This window comes from Podarcis cretensis, assembly GCF_951804945.1.
Source record: "Podarcis cretensis genome assembly, chromosome: 8".
Classification (NCBI taxonomy): Eukaryota; Metazoa; Chordata; class Lepidosauria; order Squamata; family Lacertidae; genus Podarcis; species Podarcis cretensis.
In genome coordinates this window covers 34,891,065-34,911,795 of record NC_137177.1, presented here as the reverse complement: position 1 = coordinate 34,911,795, position 20,731 = coordinate 34,891,065, and the positions used below count along the sequence as shown (strand labels likewise).

Sequence of the window (20,731 nt, the reverse complement as noted above, 5' to 3'; positions counted from 1 at the left end):
TAGCAGTTCGAAAGCATGTCAAAGTGCAGGTAGATAAATAGGTACCGCTCTGGTGGGAAGGTAAATGGCGTTTCCGTGCACTGCTCTGGTTCGCCAGAAGCAGCTTAGTCATGCTGGCCACATGACCTGGAAACTGTACGCTGGCTCCCTTGGCCAATAAAGTGAGATGAGTGCCGCAACCCCAGAGTCATCCGCGACTGGACCTAACAGTCAGGGGTCCCTTTACCTTTTAGCTGACGTATGCAGGTAACGCACATCTTATGCAGGGGTTACATTCCAGGTATGGTATGCATATGTAAAAACATGTATATTTGGACCACCTGCTTGGGAGGAGGCTGTTCCATGCATTTGCAACTACATTTGGGCCAGAATACAATATGCTGCCTTAAACCCTTGAGAGTTGTTCAACCATCAACTGGGAGGCTGACTTCCACTGCCAGTTTCAGGAATAGAAGAGTCCTCAGGCAAGAGGCCTCAGCAAAGAACACAGAGCTGGCAAGCTAAGAATTCATTCCAACTGCGTCTGATCTTTTTGGCTGTTTTATGTAGACTGAAAAAGATGGATCTGCTGGGACAGCCCTGGCCCCTTTGCTAATCTCAGCAAAAGCCTGACCTCACCCCTGTAGGGCTGCTTTGGGCAAATGCCAAATGGAGGATTCCAGTGGTGCCGTGGGCAGGTGCTGCAGACTGAGCTTTCATTTTAAAAGAAAAAGTGTTGTCCCCCAAGAAGGCGGCTGAATAAATCACTACAGTGGTACCTTGGCTTAAGAACTTAATTCATTCTGGAGGTCCATTCTTAACCTGAGGTACCACTCACGAAAGGGGCCTCCCGCTGCCGCCGCACCACCACTGCACGATTTCTGTTCTCATCCTGAAGCAAAGTTCTTAACCCAAGGTACTATTTCTGGGTTAGTGGAGTCTGTAACCTGAAGCGTATGTAACCTGAAGCATCTGTAACCCGAGGTACCACTGTAATGGATGTAGAATTCTTGTGGGTTTATACAGTCCAATAGTCCTGCCTTGCAGGGAAATAAAGCATTAACTTTTGATGGCTTTAAACTGCCTTATTTTTTTAAGTTCCACAGTTTTCATGTTAATTATTCACTACCTGGGTTTTAATTTTTTAATATTTGCATGCCCAGAGTACTTTGGGCATTTCTGTAAAAAGAAGAGTCCTTAAATCATACATTCTGTACCAATAAAGCAACAAATTTAATGTTAACAGCAATGTATTGAAAAGAAGAGGTTGAGTCCCCTCTTGAGCTTTAAACAGAATATCAGATGGCAGGGGCACCCACAGGAGGCTCTCCAGTGAAGGATTTGAAGCATGGGTCACCAACATGGTGCCCGCCAGCGCACATTCACCTGCAGAGGTCTTCCCTGTTGCCCACAGCTATCATCGCCCTCACCTCTCCCTGCTGAAATTAGGGTCAAAATAAGCCTTTTGTTCTAAGACATTTTCCCAAGCCAAATTGCAGTGCGGCAGGAGACAAGTACAGGAAGGCCTACCAGTGGGGAGTAGCCCATGAGGGCAAATGGGGCACTGCCCCACTAACCTCAGTCTTCCCTCTGCCAGAGCCCACCTGGCCTGACTTCTCACTTGCAACCTGTCTAGAGAGTGGCAGTGCCTGTCAGCTTCCTCCTCCTTATTCTCAGCTTTGCCCCTTGCAGTGAGGTGGATGGGGACAAAGTTAGACTGTCTGTGTGAATACGTTTCCTTGCTTTGGAAAAGGAGGTCTTTCCTTGCAGTCTCATGTTGTAAAGCCTTTTCTGATGCTCCCATGGCAAAGGCATGGATCATGTCATCTATAAATAGTGGGCACTGTCACAGGAATGCGATGCCTGGCAGAGGCTTCCAGTGATCTTGCAAGAGATGCAAGCCAAGGCTGCCCTTGCCTTCCTGGTGCTGTGCCATCTTTCATCCTGCAGAGTTCCCACCATCTGCCAGTCTCCTTCAGATGCTCTTTCCCCAAAGCAGCACAGCCAGGCCTCTTTTTCTTTCTCCTGGTGCAATGGGGCTGCTGGCATCCCAGTCTCCTTGCTTCACAATACTGGCACAACCTGTGGAGAACTGTGGTTCTCAGGCATCTACCTTCAGCAAACCTCTTGCATCCTGCCCAACATTTCATAGGCAAAATGTTTCCCCTAATACAAGCATTTTTGTAAATATTGTTTGAAGAACTACATTGCAAAATTCATACATGAATCTTGAAGAACAGCTGTATTTTGGTTCTCATACGGTTTTGGGAAGTGAAATTTTGATATATTGATTAAATGCACACTGAATGGGATTTCACCTCCATCTCTATCTTTTGGCCAGACCCAACTTTGGAGGCTTAGTCCTTGGGCGAAAAGGTCTGGCCACCCTTGTAGTATTTATTTCCAGCTATTTTGGGGTCTTAATGGAGAGTGGTCTTTCCTTAGAGCAGTGGTGTCCAAACGTTTTTCAAAGAGGGCCAGATTTGATGAAGGGGTTGAGTTGTTGCTTTTTTTGGATTTTACCCCAGGAAATAAACTGCCACAGGGGCCGGATTAAATCGACCGGCGGGCCAAATTAGGCCCCTGAATTGGACTTTGGACATGCCTGCCTTAGAGCATATCCAGAATGCAGGGGGGATGGATCATGGTGGCTAGGCTGTCTTTCAGGGCAGCATGTCTTCCTTTGCTGGTCTTCTCTGAGGAGAAGGAATTATGAGGAGGAACCTTGGGGTGAGTTTCGCTGGGATACTGCCCCTGAAAGCCATTGTCTTCAGTTAGCAGAGAGCAGAGACAACGGCCTCTGAATCTCATGTGTATGACAAAGCGTGCCTCTTATCAAATGTTTCAGTAGCTGGAAAGGCAATGGTGCCAGATGCTCCTTCTCAGAAATATGGGTGTGCAATCTGAGTGGGCACTCTAAATTTAACAGACCTAAAAATAGGCAGAGCTTGGGTGGGATTCAAATATGCACATTGGGATGTGAGGAAGCCTGAGGCAGTGGGGAGTTTTTTTAGCTCAGGGCGGAACCCAAAGGCAGAACTGGCAATGAGAAAAAGGTGGCATTTGTGCTCACGTTGGCTTTGAATACACTTCTCAAATGGTGGGCCAAAACCACCAGCGGGTCACAGTGCCACAGCCTACGGGGGCTCCTCACTCCTCTGCCCCCCCACCTGTGGCCATGCAATAGTTTTTCAGTTGAATGGGTGCCAGCACCAGCAATTCCCTGGGTGCCAAGTGAAGGTGGCCAGGAGACAGAGATGTTGGCGAGGGGCAGGGGGAGGAAAAAGAGGTCACCCTCCTCCTTCTCTTCCTCTGAGGGAAAGAGGCCAAAGGAAGTGATAAGGAAATTAGAAAGCGAGGAAAAAGGTTTCAAAAAACAATACTGTAAGAAATTGGGGAACGAGACTGGAGAACTGCTTCTGTTAAACTACTATGGGCCTATTGCAGGGGTGGAGAACATTTTTTGCCCAAGGGCCACATTCCTTCTGAGGGCCGCAAGCCAGTGCTGGGTGGGACCAAAGGCAAAAGCTAGCAGAACAAGAAATGTACATTTTACATTCGTACAGCAGACACACACTGCTCTGTCCTTCATCCTGGCAAGCAAGAGTCACAATCAGAGTTCAAGGCAGGCAAAAACAACCAAGAGGGGAGTAAAGCAAGACCAGTAGGGAGGGTGGGCCTGGGAAAGGGGTGTGGCTTGGGTAGAGTCCAAGGGCCAGACAGAGATGCATTTGCACCCCTCTCCATGCCCAAGGTTCCCTACCCTGGTCTACAGTGTACCAATAACCCAATAATAATGCCCAATAACCCTCCAATGGCAATATGTGGTGGATATTCTCCAATAAATGGTATGATAACTAGGTTTTGATTCACAAGAAAGGGAAAATTAGTACTATTCTAGAGGGGGTGCTTGCTGTCACTTAGTTCCCTGTCACTCTTCCAAGTTTCTAGTCCTTATGTTCAAGAGCACTTCAGCTTGCTATCAACATACCAGTGATGAGTTCACAAACAGGAGGGGGAACGAATGGTAACATAGACAGAATTTATTACAGATAACACACCCAGAAGGACAGACAGGCATTGATTGCATTGTTTCATTCCTAAGCAAAGCCACCAGCAGACACAGAAGCACGACCTTTCGCAGCTTCCACTGTGGCAAATGGGCAGTCAAGCAGGGAACGGCTCCCCCGATATTGCCCTATGTTAACAGTACAGCCCATGAGCACAGCAGGGAAAATGCAACACTGGTTAAAAACGGAAGATGCCACATTATTCAATAGACCTCTGGAGCCCTGCTGAAAAAACCATGAGGTAAGTGGTGGAAAGCTCCCAGACACACTTGGAATGGGAAAGTTCCAGATTGTGTATTTATCACATTTATAGCCTGCTTTTCCTCTAAGGATGGTGTATGGACATAGGGGTGTGATTTTTCAGTCTCTGACAGTGACCATCAAGGCTCAGTGGGGATCTGGGCCTGCGATGTCATAGTCCATGATCCAGCACCATCCACTGCAGCACACTGACTCAGGAACACAGCTTTCATTTACTGTCTTTTCTCAAAGCACTGAGAAATAAAAAGAAAACACAGATCATCCTGTGCTTGCTCTCTCTCCTTTTTGCTTGGGGTGGGGTGGGGATTGCTCAGACATGGAGCATTAAAGCACAGGCCTCTGTCTGGAAAGAGCAAGGCAAAATGTAAGTGTGCATAAGCCGGCTAGAGGTGAAGCAGATGCAAATTTTAGGTTGGGGCACGCATGGGGCATTCACAAAAGCCACATTTGATGGCACGAATGACACAAACTTGCATTCATATGTGTGTTTTGCATAATTATTTAGTTTCTGTTGGCCATGAGAGATGGAGGAAACATAGGAAGCTGCCTTGTACTGAGTCAGACCATTGAACCATCTAGTCCAGTACTGTCTACTCTGACTGGCAGCAGCTCTCCAGGATTTCAGGCAGAGGTCTCTCAGATGCCAGGGATTGAACCCGGGACCCTCCACATGTAAGGTGGATGCTCTAAACACTGAGCTGTGGCCCTTCCTGATAAGAGTTCTTCCTGGAAAGAGTTGCATGGAGCATTTTTTTCTGTTGGCAGGCCTCCTTCTCAGTCAATCTCTTTGAGGGGCCCTTGGACAATCCATTTGTGATGGGCCCCATTGGTCATCATTGCCTTTGACCTTTTTTGGGGAGCTCAATGTGGGTGGGGAACATTGTTGGGGGTAGTCTCAGGAGGTGACCCCATGCCCAGCCTCACCACCCAACCAATGCCTGCTCTCCGAGGCTTTTGATTCCAGATAAATTCCATCAAGGAATTGCACACATGCTTTGCACTCATCCTTGCAAACATAAGAGCTAGAAATTGCTTCTTCTTCTTCTTTTTCTTTCAAAACCAGTGTTGAAAGCTGGGAATTTCACAACGCTTAAATTGGTACCATTAGCAAATTCTGCACAATGCAACTGTGGAAGCGTGTAATAAAACACAGCCCCCTTGCAGCAGCCCGCAAGAAAAAACAGTACGTATCATGAATATTCAAGAGCAAAAGGTGACAATCAACCTTGAAGCATTGTGAGTGGATGGCAGGGCAGAAGCAAAAGTCTACCAGCAGATACTGACAGCAATGGTGTGATGGGCACGCAAGGTTATGGTGAGGCAGAGGGAAGAGCATTTCTGTAAAGTGCAATGTGTACAGGTAGGTGTAAGGAAGCCTTCTCCCAAACAACCTACCCCAAACAAGACACCCGCCATCCCAACCCTTTTGGTTCTAGTCCTCATGGAAGGTGTTCTAAACTTTTCATCTCTCCATAGAGATGTTGCTCTCTGTGTATCAAAGGCTGGCCTAGCCCAGTCCCGCTCTTTTCTGCTACTTGCTATTCTCATTTTGTTTCCCCTGTGCCAAGCGCCTGGATTTCTGAGCCACCCCGTAAGGGACATGGGCTGCGATGGTACCCATCTCCTTTGCCCCTTCCACATGGAACATTTGGTCATCAAAGAAGATGTGCGGGCGAATCTTCTCCAGCAAGGGTCCCTTGGGGGCGCCGGCTAGGAAGAGGGCTTCGTCTGTTTCCAGCCCCCAGCTCCGGAGAGTCTTTAGGGCACGGGCTCCAGAACTGGCCGCGCTGCGTGCCGTGACGAGGTACGTGCGGATGGGGCACTCCAGGCGCAGCCCCTTGGAGTAGAACTTCTTCTGGAGCTTCCCAAGAGCTTCCAAGAAACCTTTCAGCGGCCCCTGGAGAGGTGAACAGACAAGGTCAACCAGAACTTCCTTCCCCATTCTCCATACAGTTGGAAAATAACCCTCTCTGGCTACACACACAGAGTCTGCAATTGTTGCAAGGGGCTGTTGCCATAATACTTCTGTGAAAGAATAATGACGAGTCTCCATTTTGTATTTGTTCTTTTTTTTTCAGGATGGCTGCTTTCTGTAAGACCAGAGGCTGGTGAATATGTCGTCCTCCAGATATTGTGGGGCTCCCAACCCTGCAAGAGGCAGATCCAATGGCCAGGGATGATGGGAGTCTGAGTACAGCTCCATCTGAAGGGCAAATGGCTAATTTAAAGATTAGACACCGAGTTATCTGGAGGCTGTTCCTTCACAGGCAAAACTAAAATACAAGCACGAGGAGGTGGCAAAGGAATCCTAATGACTCTGGGAACCTGGAACTACTTAGTAAAACAACTCTCCTGCCCTTCTCATTGGTGAAGAGGTTGAGATGGGGAGCTGGAATGGTGTATGTAATAAGTAAAGCAAACAGAGGGAGAGTAGAGAGGTAGAAACTAGAAGTCAGGATGTAGAGTGCTGCAGAGAGCCTGGGCTCCATGGAGAGAAGAAACAAGAAGATGAACAGTCTGTGAAGAAGGATGATCTGAAAGAAGCTGCTCTATGGCAGGAATGGGAAAACTTTGGCCCTCTGGATGTTGCTGAGCTACAACTCCCATCAGCAAGTGTGACCATTGGCCAAGGATGATGGGAGTTGTAGTTCAGCAACATCTGTAGGGCCAAAGGTTGCCCACACTGGCTCTATTGCTAAGTACTGGCTAAAGTAGGGAGACAGTCTAAGCAAGGTTTGAATGGATGCAGTTTCCCCCCATATTATTTTCATAGCCTAATTCAGGGGTCAGCAACCTTTTTTCAGCCATGGGCCGGTCCACCATCCCTCAGAACATGTGGTGGGCCAGACTATATTTTTTTTTGGGGGGGGGGGTTAATGAATTCCTATGCCCCACAAATAACCCAGAGATTTATTTTAATTAAAAGCACACATTTTACTCATGTAAAAACACCAGGAAGGCCCCACAAATAACCCAGAGATGCATTTTAAATAAAAGGACACATTGAACTCATGTAAAACACGCTGATTCATGGACCATCCATGGGCCAGATTGAGAAGGCAATTGGGCTGCATCCAGCCCCCGGTCCTTAGGTTGCCTACCCTTAGCCTAATTGCTCTTATGGTTGAAAGATTAAACTGTTTTAAAAACCGTAACAAATCAACTAAAAATAAATTTCAGAAATAAATTCACCTCCTCTTCCTCCTCATTGTGGTTTGCAAAAAACACACACACTGCCGAAGAAGCAAGCAAACAGGGAATCAAACAACCTGCCTGGCACCTGAGCTCAACCAGCTTGTGGCCATCCCAACATTTCCCGATAATGCATTTCTGGGTATTCTCAGTCATACCTGAGCCAGAGGCTTGTTCTCATAAGTCTTCTCATGCTCAAAGAACTTGTCAAGGCCATGAGCCTTCACAATCTGCTCAGACTCATCTGAAAACAGCACGGCGTCTCCATCGAAGGCTACACGCAGCTGGTTCTCTGAAACCTGCACGTCCCTGTTGGGGCTGAAGATGGTGGCTGCAGCAATTCCTTGGGGAAAGAAGAAGAAAAGGATCTAGCAGCACTTTCTAGAAGCTCAGCCTCCTGGTGGCTCGCACTTCAATTTCTGCTTTTTAAAAAATATGTAAAGGTCTGTAAAACCCAAAATGCTATATGAGTTATATTGGAGCATAACTAAACAATATCCTCAATGTGGTGTATATGTCAGAGTGTGTGATAAGTGTTAGGCGTGGGGACCTGTCAAACGGACTGTGGTCAGGCTTATCTGAAGAGAATAGCTCAGTTGGCAATCTCAGGGTTGTGGGTTCAAGCCCCACTAGAGCAAAAGATTCCTGCATTGCAGGGGGTTGGATGAAATGACCCTTATGGTCCCTACCATCTCTACAATTCTATGATTCTGTCAAGGAAGCAAAGCAACCCAGCACCATCCTCAAAAGGAAGTAGCCCTAACCTCAATCGTTTCTTCTAGGCAACTTGATTCTGCATGTAGTAAGCAAGCTCTTGCTTCCCAGGCATCCATCCCACAAATTCATCTCATACGACAGGCGGACACCCTACCTACTTCTATCATAATGGGAAAGCCTCATAAACTTATTGTGAGCCCTCCCAGGATCATGCAGTCTGCTATGGGAAACAGAGTTCAAAGAGCCTACAAGACTACATGTGCAAAACTAGAGTACCTGGGGTTTCCGGGATGGAGGGGGGAGAGTCACAACAGAAAAAATAGTTTCGGTTTTAACCCACACGTGCCAACAGACCACACACTCGCACACACGGGTGACTTCCTACTCCCTTTCCAACAGCAGGCGAAGGATAACAAACACCTTCACTCACCCTCTTCTATGGCTTCACTCACTTTCTCACAGTCAGATGACAGGTACAGGTTGGTGTGGTAGGCCTTCAGGTAGCAAATGGGGCTGTTCCCACCTGTCATGCAAAACCTCTCGATGAACAGGTCTGGAAGAGAGAGGAAGAAGAAGAAAACATTGAGGGGAGGAAGAGAGAGGCCTTGGGAAGCGCCATCCACCAGCGGATGTAGAACCTGCACTGGTTCCCCAGTTGCCTTTTGACACCAAAGTTTCGTTCAGCTGTTTCTCAGGGAATCCAGGTGGCATCTTTCAAAGGCAGCACTCTGATGTACTTATTTACCTTATTTACTTCCCAAAGCTTACCTAGCTTTGGGAAGGCAGTGTGAGGGCTGTGAGGGTGTGTCAAATGTTGCTGAGGGCCACCAAAAAAGGCCTGAAGGGCTGCATGTGTCCCTTGGGCTGTGAATTGGACCACCCCATTCTAACACCATCACTGAGATACATTTACCAGGGTTTTTTGTGGGATGGGGACTCAAGACAGTTAGACTGGTATAGAAGCAAGACAACTTGGTAGTTTGTAAATAGGTGACAAGTACCCCATCAATTGCTTGGGTGCTTCTGGTCAAGGGAGGCGGCTTCCGGTTACTCACTGTAATGGTTGATGCTGTTGATCAAGCGGACTCCCACCTGAGCGTGGTTGTTAGTCATGAGGACGATGTCGAAGAGCTCTTCGCTCTCTGGGTAGAGCACCCGCAGCTGCATGTTAACAGCTTCCAGTGCCTAGAAAGTCAAAGATGGCAGAGCAGTCTGGCCAAGAACACAACCGGACTTCCTTAAATAAAACAATAAACAGGTGGGGGAAGGAGGCCCCAAACCATCAGTACAGTACTTACTGTCAGGTGAACAGCTCATCTTTCAGATACTTTACATCCTTTTTTAATCAAAATCATGCAAAAGAAAAGCAGGGGAAGCCCTGATTGTGCACCTGAAGCTGCCTTATATGGGTTGGTCCCTCTATCTACCTCAATATTGATTCTGACTGGCAGTGGTTCCCCAAAGGCAGAGAGAAAGTTCCTTTTCCTGCTCACCTGCCACCTGATCCTTTCAGGTCAATGCTCGGAACTGACCCTGGGACTTTCTGTAATGCAAACCATGGGCTCTCCGACTGAGGTCCCTCCCTAAAGCACTGTTAAGCAGATCCCATTTCTCAAAGCAAAGAGAAGTTTCAGGGGTTCCAGTGCTTGCTAGGTTTCAGTACCCTTTGGAATGGGGGGGTTCACAAGAAGGATATTGGTGTTTAGTAGTATTTGCACATAGATGGCAGTATGGCATTAAAAACCCCAACAGACTCTCCAGTGCCCGGACGGAGTCTTATATTAGACCTTCAGGGAGAAACCTAGCACAAGCATATTGTGGCATTGCAACAGACCACAACCCACATTTCATTGGATCAATCATAAAACCTCCGCCTGGGCTAATTTACTGATAAGTTACAACCAGCACTTGCTTCATCCCCTTATTTTGAACCCAGATTCTGATGTTTCCATCTGGAGGTGAACAAAATCATCAGAAAAGGAAAAGACCTTGACGAAGGGGAAGGCTGCTCCAGGCAGAAAGGGCTCATTCTCGTGATCCAGCTGGAACTTCACGTAGGCCTCCACACCCTGCTCATTGTAAATCTTCTGCTCCTCTTCCATACGGAAGAGGGCTCGTGATGACACAGCAATCGTGATGGCATTTTGCGGCTTGGGCTGCATGAGAGAAAGAGAAAGTGATAGTAGTGCCCTATGAAAGACAACAGGCCTATCCACAGCCATATTGCCTATGGCACCCAAAGGGAGCTTCTAAACACCAGGTGCTCCTGTTGAGGACAAATATCAAGAGATGATGGCCATCAGCTTCATATTCAACTTGTCAACATCCCAGAGCATCTGACTGGCCACTGCTGGATGCAGAATGGACTTCAGTTCGATCCAGTAAGGCCATTCTGATGGAATTTGATGTCATAAAATTGTACATACGGTACTTTATATTATTCTAATTCAGCTTTACCCAGCCTGGTAACCTCCAAATGTCTGGGACTATACTTCCCATGGTCCTACTGGCTGGGTCTGATGGGAGTTGCAGCTCTAAACATCTGGAGGGCACCAGGTAGGGGAAGGCTGATTTAATTCAATAATATAGCACACTGATTGTCATAGAATCATAGAGTTGGAAGGGACTATGAGGGTCATGTAGTCCAACCCCTGCAATGTAGGAATCTTTTTGCTATGTAGAGGAAAGACACTGCCTGCATATTTTTCAGTAGCAATATAATCAAGAACTTCAGGTCATACCCACACCTTCTACTTAAAGCTAGGACCCACTCAGCTACAACTTTCAGAGATGACCTTGGCCAGTCACAGTCTCTCTGTCTAACCTACCTCACAGGGTTGTTGTAAGGGTCAAATGGGGAAGCAGAGAGCCATGTACACTACCTTGAGCACCTCGGAGGAAAGGTGAGATATAAATGTAATAATTGGTGATACCCCCACCACCCAACATCATAATTTCCCAGAGGGATCCACATATATAAATTAGCACATGTGAATTTTATGCAAATTTTGTGGTTGAAAGCCAACCACAAAAATGAGGGCAGCAGCCCTGACATGGAGAAAAAATGGGGGGCTTGAAATATAATTTATTTCAGGCCAAACTAAAATCCTGCCTGGGGGCATTATACAGATATGAACAACATAAAAAGTAATGGAATAGTGTTTACAAAATATAATAATGTATAACACTTTCTCATTATCTCATGGTAAATGAATAAAAACATATCAAGTTGCTTTTGTAAAAACAATAGGGAAGATAACTTAAAATGCATTAATAAAAATGTCTCAAATAAAACCAAATGAAAAACAAGACTCCTGGGTGGGGGGGGGGGGGAGCTGCCAAAAAGCTCAATTAGCAAAATTCCAAGTGTATCCTATATCTGAAAACCATTAATATTATTACAGTTTATTACCCTCCCTTCACTCTCAGGTCTCAGGATGAGTTACAACCATCAAAACACAACATTAATATTAAAACACAATGATACACAATATTAAGAACAGTTTAAAACAACTTAAAATGTATACAGATATGTATAAATAACCAGCATACAAACAAGAAGAAAGCAAACTATATAACCAAGTACCTAACAATGGCCCTGCAGGCAGGAATTTTTCCCAGCCCCACCAACCCCCTCTAACCCCCACTGACTGATAACTGGAGGAAGAGTCTGTATATCATACTAGAGATATGGCTTGTCTCCCATGCATGAGCAGAATTAACTCATTCCAGGAGTCACACTCTCTGTTCTGGGAAAGAGACCAAAGACAGTACAGGAAGTGAAAGTCAAGAGCTACAATCTCCCCCCCCCCTTTAGAATAATTGCCACTTTGGGTCAAAAAGTTTGAACTGGACACTCCTGGGAGAGATAATATGTGCAACACTGCAAATTACTCCGCATTTTCTTTGGTACGATCCTGCAATTTCATGAGGCTGGTCTCTGCCCTTTGAAATAGCAGCATGATGGCTTTATTTATTCACTGGATTCTACTTCCTATAAAACATTTCAAAGTGCTTTAATAATAAAAAAACATATATAAACAATGTCCTAGTTAAAACAGTTTTAAATGCAATATAGATGCAGACTGGGATAAAAAAAAATTCACCGCAAAGACCTGCTGAAAAAGGAAAGCCTTAACTAGGCAACAAAATGACGACAGAGGCGAATGTTTCTGCTACTGAATGGCTGCTGACTGGACAGCTCTTGAAGGCAGACTGATAGAGCAGCCCTGAAGCTGGCAGTCCTGTTTGTTGGGAGATCCTGCCTGGTGTGCAAGTGCTAATGTGGACAGGCAAGAAGGACTTTTAAACCAGACATGGATGGGGCACACAGTGCAACCCATTTCTTACCCCCACCTGCTCTTTTGCAAGCTTAATTCAGACCCAGCTCGGCACCTGAGGTGCAAGACCAAAACAGAGGTCAAAGACCTTGGGAAATCTGTGTAAAAGTAGAAACACCTTCCTAAGACCACCTCTCCACATTTCAAAAAGGCAAAATATGAGGCATTATTGGGCCATTAGTTGTTCAAGGTAGTCAACTATTAACTAGTTATTAACATCCCTGCTAACAATAATTCTCAATAATGTGGGAGCCATGAGTTACTAATTAGCTAAAATATTATTTTAATAGCTCTTCAGGGGTTGCAGGGCGATTAAGTTTTACGATCCTCATATGAGACCTTCATCTTCCTGCACAGCTCCAGTTTGCACTGACTCAGCTTCTCCAGCGCTGAACACCTTCTCGCCTGAAGCATGCTCAAATTTTCTTGGATGCCAGGATTCAACATCCACCGGACGGACTACGCTGACACCGTTTCCCCCAGTCCCCTTCTCTGTTCTCTTGGATGTGGCAGCCATTTTGTGTTATGCTGCACCCCACGGCAGCCATCTTGTTACTGACACCCATAGCAGTTTCTCAAAATCCCAGATTTTGCCCCCAAGTTGACAATTTGTACCACAGAGTATTCCCAGTGCCAGGAAATAAATGTTTTTAGTTGCAATTGCTGTTGTTGTTATTAATGCCTTAACTGTTTTTTTTTTGGGGGGGGGGGATTGCTTTGTTTTCAAACTGTGTATCAGCTTGCTGCCCCTAGCTCCTTGGAAAGGAAGGGTGGGATACAAATTCAAGGAATAAAATTGAATAATAAATAACAATAATGGCTTCCTGCTGCAGTGCCCTTTTCTGGAGTGCCTCACAGCCCTGCCCACCTGTCAAAATGACCTTGGGTGCTGGGACAGGTTAGTATCCAGCCTAGCCACCAAATCCTGTTTCTTATCCCTGCCATAGGCATAACTCCCCTGACCTCTCCTTGCTACTACAGACGGTTTTAGCGTTGCTCTAGTTTTTAGCCCTCTGGTTTTTTTCCTTTTAATTATTTGATTTACTTGTTTGTGTCTGTTTTATTTTTGTTTTAGGCTGCCTTGAGAGCTCTTTCAAAAAAATAATTATAATTTGGTTTAGTTGTCTCTGTCTGGCAAATGAGCCTGTTAGTTGGCAGAGCTGAAAAATAACTGATCTTGCTTTGTGTGTGTTGCTGGGATGACCCCACCCCAGTGCACCAATTGCCTTTGAGGTCCTGTTTTTGAGCCTTGACCTTATAAAAGTGACATGACAGAAGTTTATAAAATTTGACATGGCATGGAAAAAGTGGATAGAAACAAAGTTTTGCTCCCTCTCTCAAAATACTAGTTCTCGTGGAAATTATAATCAATGTAATTTTTGATTGTTTGTAGAGGGGATGTCCTCCTTCTCCATGCCAAAATGCAAACCCTTAAAAGAGATGTTTCTTTCTGATTCTGGGTCTCTCTTGCCTCCTTGCGAAGGGAGGGAACTCTGTTGCAACAGAAAGATAAAGATCTGGCTTGCTTTCACTGCATCCTGCCTCCATCCATTCATCCCTGACCAATCATAGAATTAGGGGCCTTGGTCCCTTGGGGAGTTAGGCAGCAAAAGCCAACCACGCCTATTTTCTTATATCAACAGTAATGTACAGTACAGGCTCTCCATCTACATTCCCATTTTGCCTTTTGTAATAACAGGCATTTCACTAGTTAAGAAAACCATGCAAGTCTTATTCCTGCGTTAATCTCTCTTTGTCAGGCTCCCTCTTATTATGGCAGACAAACCTCAGGACCTGTGACCCAGTGCACGTGTGACCTTCAGCAAGCTCTTGCATGGATGCAGGAGATGGCAATACTTCCAAACAAGCCCCATTTATCCTAGCAACAGCCAAGGTTGCACAAGGTCAGGGAAACGCCAATGAGATGTCTGGATCTAGAAAGCAGCCCCTGGCTGGCAGGGAGGAGAGGGAAGGGGCTGGTTGCATAAATGCAAACAGAACCTGGCAGACTGAAATTGGGGTGGAGAGAAAAATGAGGTCAGCTCCTTTCCAGACCATCCTCTTCCTCACTCTCTTGACTGGGGTGGAGGATTAAGTTTAGTAGAAAGATTAATGGAACAGAGAAGGGAGCGGTTTGGTTGCATTTGCTGGGTTTCTGATCAGAGCCTGGCATCCCAAAACAGATCAGAACACCATTGCATTGTACTAGGAGACATGGAGGCAGAGTTACCATCAAGGAATGCAAGCTATTTCACAGCTGAAAGCTGCCAGGCAGCCAGAATGGAAGTGCTAGATCAGAGAAATGGTGCTCTATTAATCCTATTAACTCCAGGAGCCTCCGGGAATGTGGAGTGCAGAGATAGTCAAGTGAGAAATTTGCCCCTGGGAGTAAAAAACAAAGGTATGGAAGTGGGGGTGGAAAAGGCCTCCAGCCAGAAAACCTTGTGTCAGGTGGGTGCATAGGGATTGTGGAGGTCACACCCAGACTGTATTTTGCAGGAGGGATGCAAGAACATACCAGAAATGTTTGGAGAGCTGAAGTGCTCCATTGCTCTAGTGCAAGTGTGGGCAACCTTTGGCCCTCCAGATGTTACTGAACTACAACTCCCATCACCCCTAGCCACTGGCCACGCTTGCTGGGGCTGATGGAATTGTAGTTGAGCTTACAGCTCATTTACACTTACCTTTTGAACCACAGGTTCATGCTTTCCCACTCTGTGTCCAAGCACTTTGTTTTGTTTGTTTTGTTACTTTCCTCAGGAAAACCCACATTTTAACACTGAAATGGAACAAACAGCAATCCAGGTTTTCTGCAGATTGCCTTTTGTTCCAAGAGCAGGTGTTTATGGGGAAAGTGCTGGGTGTGGGGAGGGGGGAGCATACACTCCAAGATTTCTCCAGTGAAAATAGGGACATCTTATTCCATAATCATAATAATTTTATTGTTTAGTCCCTGCCCATCTAACAGGGCTGCCCCAGCCACTCTGGGTGGCTTCCAACATATAAAAATAATAATTAAATATTAAACTTTTTTTTTTTAAAAAAACTTCCCTATGCAGGGCTGCCTTCAGATGTCTTCTAAAGGTTGTACGGTTACCACTTATCTCCTTGGCTCAGGGTCGCATAACTCCATACCCTCCCACATTTCTCCAATGAAAATAGGGACGTCCTAAGGAAAGTGGGCCATTCTGGGATCAAATCAGAAATTTTGACGGCTTCTGTAAATCCTGGACTGCCCCTGGAAAATAGGGACACTTGGAGAGTCTGTGGGAGTGCTCACACACAGACCTGGAAAGCCCAGGCCTGTGCCTAGAAATGCAAAGCAAAAGTAAGAGTGAATGAGCCCTTAGTATGGAGGGAATAATTTGCCAAATGACCACAAACCCAGCCTGGCTACTCTTTTGACTTTTAACAGCAGCTTGATCTGCAGAAATCAACAGGAGAAGCTTTTTAATATAGGGGTGCCATATTTCAAAATGTGAAAATCCAGACACAAAAGTTGTTGAGCTCTTGGGGGGGGGGGCACTTCCATAAGCCCGGGTTTTCCTGGGCATTTTTCCTGATTTTCAAAAATTCAGCCCAGATACTATTTTTGACGGACAAATCCTGGATATGTCCGGAAATTCCAGGTGTATGGCAGCTCTATTTAATACACAAAGACAGAATATTATCGCCCACTAATTAGTGTCACAAGTGATCATGGGAGGGCAATGAATTTGGGGCAAATTGACCTGGGAGGGATCAGGGTAACTGGGTAGGATATTAATTTGGGGACCAAACTGAGTAAAAATGACTTCATCTCGAAATGATTTGGCAGCAGTGAATGGGGTGGTGGTGACTGAAATGATTCTGAATAGGATCTACGGGGAAATTAATGGGGGATAAATTAATTGAAGAGGAACTGACCTGGGGTGAGTTGGTCTGTGAAAATTAATTTAAGAATTTATCTGGGGTGAGCTGGATGAGAAATTAGCTGCCTGGCCTTCTATGGCATTTAAATTTGCATCAGTTAGATAAAGGCATCCGTTTGCATGAATTAGCATAAGCACATTTTATGCCCATTTTTTCCAATGGCCCTACACTCTGTATATTTTACCTATCAAGAAAGGCCCACACTTTGGACCTGAGCTGGATGGTGCTGGGACTTCCTCCCTCCCTCCCTATGGCCAGCTTTCAGGTGAGCCTGGGGGCCTTGGGTGGGGGGCTGTTTTTCAGCAGTCCAATTTCAGCATTGCTGAAGTGGAGCCAGTTTGCGAGTCACAAGGGCCAGCCAGCTGGCAAAGGCCAGCAGCATTTGGGCTGGGAACCGAGAGGGGGGAGGGAAGGAACCTGCCTCACCAGAAGCTTAAAAATCTGCAGAGATGTGGAATTTAAAAAAAACTGCAAGGGAGTGCCCCAAACAAGCACCAGGTACAGGGCAAAACTAGATGTGAAAAACCCACAAACAGCCTCCTGTTTGAAAGGCTGCCATAAAAGGTTGTGGAGGTGCAAATCTGGTCAGAGGAGTGCAGGAGGGGAAGCATTTCTCTTGCAGGTGGGAGTTGACTGGAGCAGTGCCGCCACCTCACTTTGATCAGAAATTAAGGCCCTACCCATTCACTGTTCTGGAAAGTAAAATCTGTCATGGTTTTCATTTGGCCATGAGTTCAGATAAAAACTAATGTATTTATGCCAACAGTTGTTAGCACTGGGCCTTTCAAGCTTGATTCAAAAGGAAACTGTCTTTCCTAGCCTTATGATGCTGGGATTCATGGACAGCGACTGCCCTCCCATGTGGTAAGATGAGGCAGTCGCCTCAGGAGGCAGAACAGCAAAACGGCCCGGCCCAACCCTGCTCAGGGAAGTGGTAATCCAAAGCATTTGGTGGGTACTAGATTGGAGTCCCATTGTGTTTCACAGCTCTTTCTCCCACTAGCTGTTCACATCAGCACAGCTTCATTAATGTCAGATTCATATCTGTTTGTGTATACACCAAGGTCTTTACCCTATGCCAAGGTGCTCACACCTTGGCTAGAGGTGAATTAAGAGTGGCTTAAGTACTCCAAGCTGGTTTGAGAAACCATGGCGTCAAGCAGTAGTCTTGTACTGTATAACAAAGTCCAGGATACATGTGCATTTTGGATAACATCGTGTGTGCACAGTAAACAGGGGTGTGAACACTACCCTAGAGAGGAGACATGGGGCCACAGAGAAGCAAATGATGAGTAGAAAATCAATACAGGCTGTTGCAGATGTATGTAGGCCAGATCTTACTCTCTCTCCTTGCAAGAGCATTGCAGCCTGTTAAAGTATGTGTGAAGTAACTAAATGGACAGCTAATACAGCATTTTCCACCTGCATAACGATAGGGCCTGCCCTGAGCCAAACAGTCAGATGGCTGGAGTGGTGACATCACAAACTTTGGAGATGGACAGGTGTGAGTGATGGCTCTGCCCATGGCTTGTGAAGCACTTCGGCACAATTCAAATCCATTTCGGTAAGGTTTATATAGGTGGTCTTGGCAGGTCCTCGCCCAGGTTAGTCTGTCAGGTGATGCCAGTTGGACTGGCTGTCTCCAGCAGTCATGTTAGAAAAAAACGCTGATACTTGGGCTACCCTGAGACATCTGGCACTCTCCTGCAGTTAACAGAAGGATCAGCCTCAGATGGTGATGATCCACCACATCATCCAGAAATAATACTTGGGAGTAGCAGTTTTTAAGCCTGCTGTTAGAAAAAGTAGATGTGGTACCATGACACATGGTGTGTGTGTGTGTGTGTGTGTGTGTGTGCGCGCGCGCGCGCGCGCGTGCGCGCGTGTATATGTACACACAGACTACATCCACCTGCTGGGCATATGAACTGCAAAGGGGTCTTAACAGATGGAATGTGTGTCTCAGCCCGCAAGGTTTTGACCTTGGTCCCCAGAAGGAAGAGGGCACACTCTGTTTTCATGGCTACATCTACTCCCTACTCCCTTCTCCTGCTTTATCTCTGCAGCTGTCATGGGCCTCTTCCATGCAAGCGAGAACAGCATCTTCCAGGAAAAATAACATTCTTTGCTGAATGCCCGTTATCTCGATGATGCTGTACAACATGTGCCTTTGATCCATATACTGAGTCGGACCATCAGTCCATTCCAGTTGGTATTGGATTGTGTTTAATTGTATTTATATGTTTTCTTCATATTGTGAACTCACTTTGAGGTGCTTCATAGAAACCAATTCAAAACTGAAATGAATAACCATCATAGATCGAGTATAGACTTGTCTGCTCTGTCTAAGAGTAGACCCCTTGAGTCTAAAGCACCCTTCCCCAATCTGGTCCCCTCCAGATACTTCCAATTACAACTCCCAGCTGCTGATCCAGGCTGGTGGGAGTCGTGTGAGGGCAACTTTCCCAGGCCTCTGCAATCCTTTAATTGGACATGCTGCAGGCTGGGCCTGCAAAATCTGTGTTCCTCCTTTGAGCCGAGGGCTCTTCCTTCCCTGTGGCCACAGCAGGTGGGCCTCCCTCCACCATACATCACCTATTTTTATTTTATTTATTACATTTATTTATTGCATCCCACCTCTTTCTCCAAGAAACTCAAGGGGGCATACATGGTTTCCCCTTCTCCATTTTTATTCTTACAACAACCCTGTGAGGTCGGTTAGGCCGAGAAACAGTGACTGGCTAAAAAGGTCACCCAGTGAGCTTCAGGACTGTGTGGGATTTGAACCCTGGTCTCCCAGCCCTCCAACACTCTACAGTTGGAGGTAGCCAAGCAGGGAGATTCAACAGGTTCCCTAAGCTGACATTTCCTATTCCCGAGGATGGGTTTTCTCTCTTTCTCCTTGCACCCAGCCAGAGTGTCATATTCTTTATATGTACAAACATGCAAGTAAACAAGCCACCCTGCCAGGCAGGCCACCTGCTGACCCTTCCTCCCACCCCAGTAAAAAAGAAATCTCTTACTGATTTGGGTTTCTTTTTGGGGGAAAGGTTTTCATAAAACGCCCGGGCATCTTCCCATCCCTCCTGCTTCGGCTGCCCTCCGCCGTTGGCTGCTTTGCTGCCGGAGTCTCGGGGGGCTCCTCTGCTCTCTGGGGGCCCAGCTCTTGCCGGGTCCATCTTCCCTCCTCTCTGCCCTTCCAGGGGAGCAGGGTGGCGATGGCAACGAGCAGCTTGTTTTCCTCTTGTCACAGGACTGCCTGCCCGCCCGCGATCAAGAGCCGGTAGCCCTTTGGATGCAGCTCAGCAAACGAGGATGAATCAGGCAGCAGCAAAGTCGCTGTGTCTGTGTGTGTGCGGCAGCGGCGGCGGCGGAGAGGGGGAGTGCAGGCACGTGTGCACAGATTGCCGTGAGTGTCCGTCCCTCAGAGAAAGCTCTTTATAAGGGATCCCATGAACCTCCTGGGCGTCCCTCGTTGCCAGATCAAGTGGCCGAGTCACTTAACCGCCTCAGGGCAGGAACTGCTGCAGCTACAGTACAGTACTGGCAAGCAGTTCCTGGTCCTGTTGCAGGGAAGTGTGTCCCGCCCCCCCCGGCAATCTGGAGTGTTTCACTGCAAATTAACATGCAATCGCAGTTAAAAGGAGCTGGGCACTGCAAATAATATATTCCTGAGAGAAAGAGAGAGACTTCTCTAAAAGGGAGAGGCTGCACCCACACCTGCTTGGAAAGTGTGCTGTCTCTGAACCGGAAGCTCCGTTCATGTTTTAAGCATGAGAGCAGGTGAATAGAACTAGTTTAGCCTATTATAGAACTAGGCTGGAGAAAGAGGGTTTCCTCCCTTTTATAATGCTAGAAAGCACCAGGATGATCCAGTGAAAGTTGGGGGAGTCAAGGCTGACCAGAAGAAGCTTTTCTTCACACAGCTTGCACTGTGGAACTCCCTGCCACAAGGTGCAGTGATGGCCACCAACTTGAATGGCTTTGAAAAGGGGATTACACAGCTGCATGGCTATTGGTGCCTCCCACTACCAATGGGAATGTGTGAGCTAGAAGGCTGATAGGAGTGTTCAGGCAAGTAAAATGAGAAGGGACTCGATAAGGTATGGCTGTGACTTTGATCTTTCTGCACAACCTTCTAGGATTGACAGGATTCTCTCCCCCCCCCCCCCAACCACCAGATCTTCTTTCGGTGTCTGAGTGCTACGTGTGCCAGTGTCTCTGTGTGTACTGAAGGGTCTGTGTTTGTGTAAATGTCAG

The 20,731-nt window shown here is 46.6% G+C and overlaps 1 protein-coding gene across 1 annotated transcript; it reads right to left on the bottom strand.

Moving 5' to 3' along the window:
- Positions 1–4,007: 4,007 nt before the first annotated feature.
- On the bottom strand, positions 4,008–19,991 carry NT5C1A (5'-nucleotidase, cytosolic IA). Its single transcript, XM_079989234.1, has 6 exons — positions 19,495–19,991; positions 10,208–10,375; positions 9,275–9,404; positions 8,650–8,772; positions 7,661–7,845; positions 4,008–6,207 (listed from the first exon to the last, which is right to left on the bottom strand). The coding sequence occupies exons 1-6, from the start codon at positions 19,648–19,650 to the stop codon at positions 5,842–5,844; spliced, it is 1,128 nt and encodes a 375-aa protein (XP_079845360.1). The 5' UTR covers positions 19,651–19,991; the 3' UTR covers positions 4,008–5,841.
- Between the last annotated feature and the right edge of the window lie 740 nt (positions 19,992–20,731).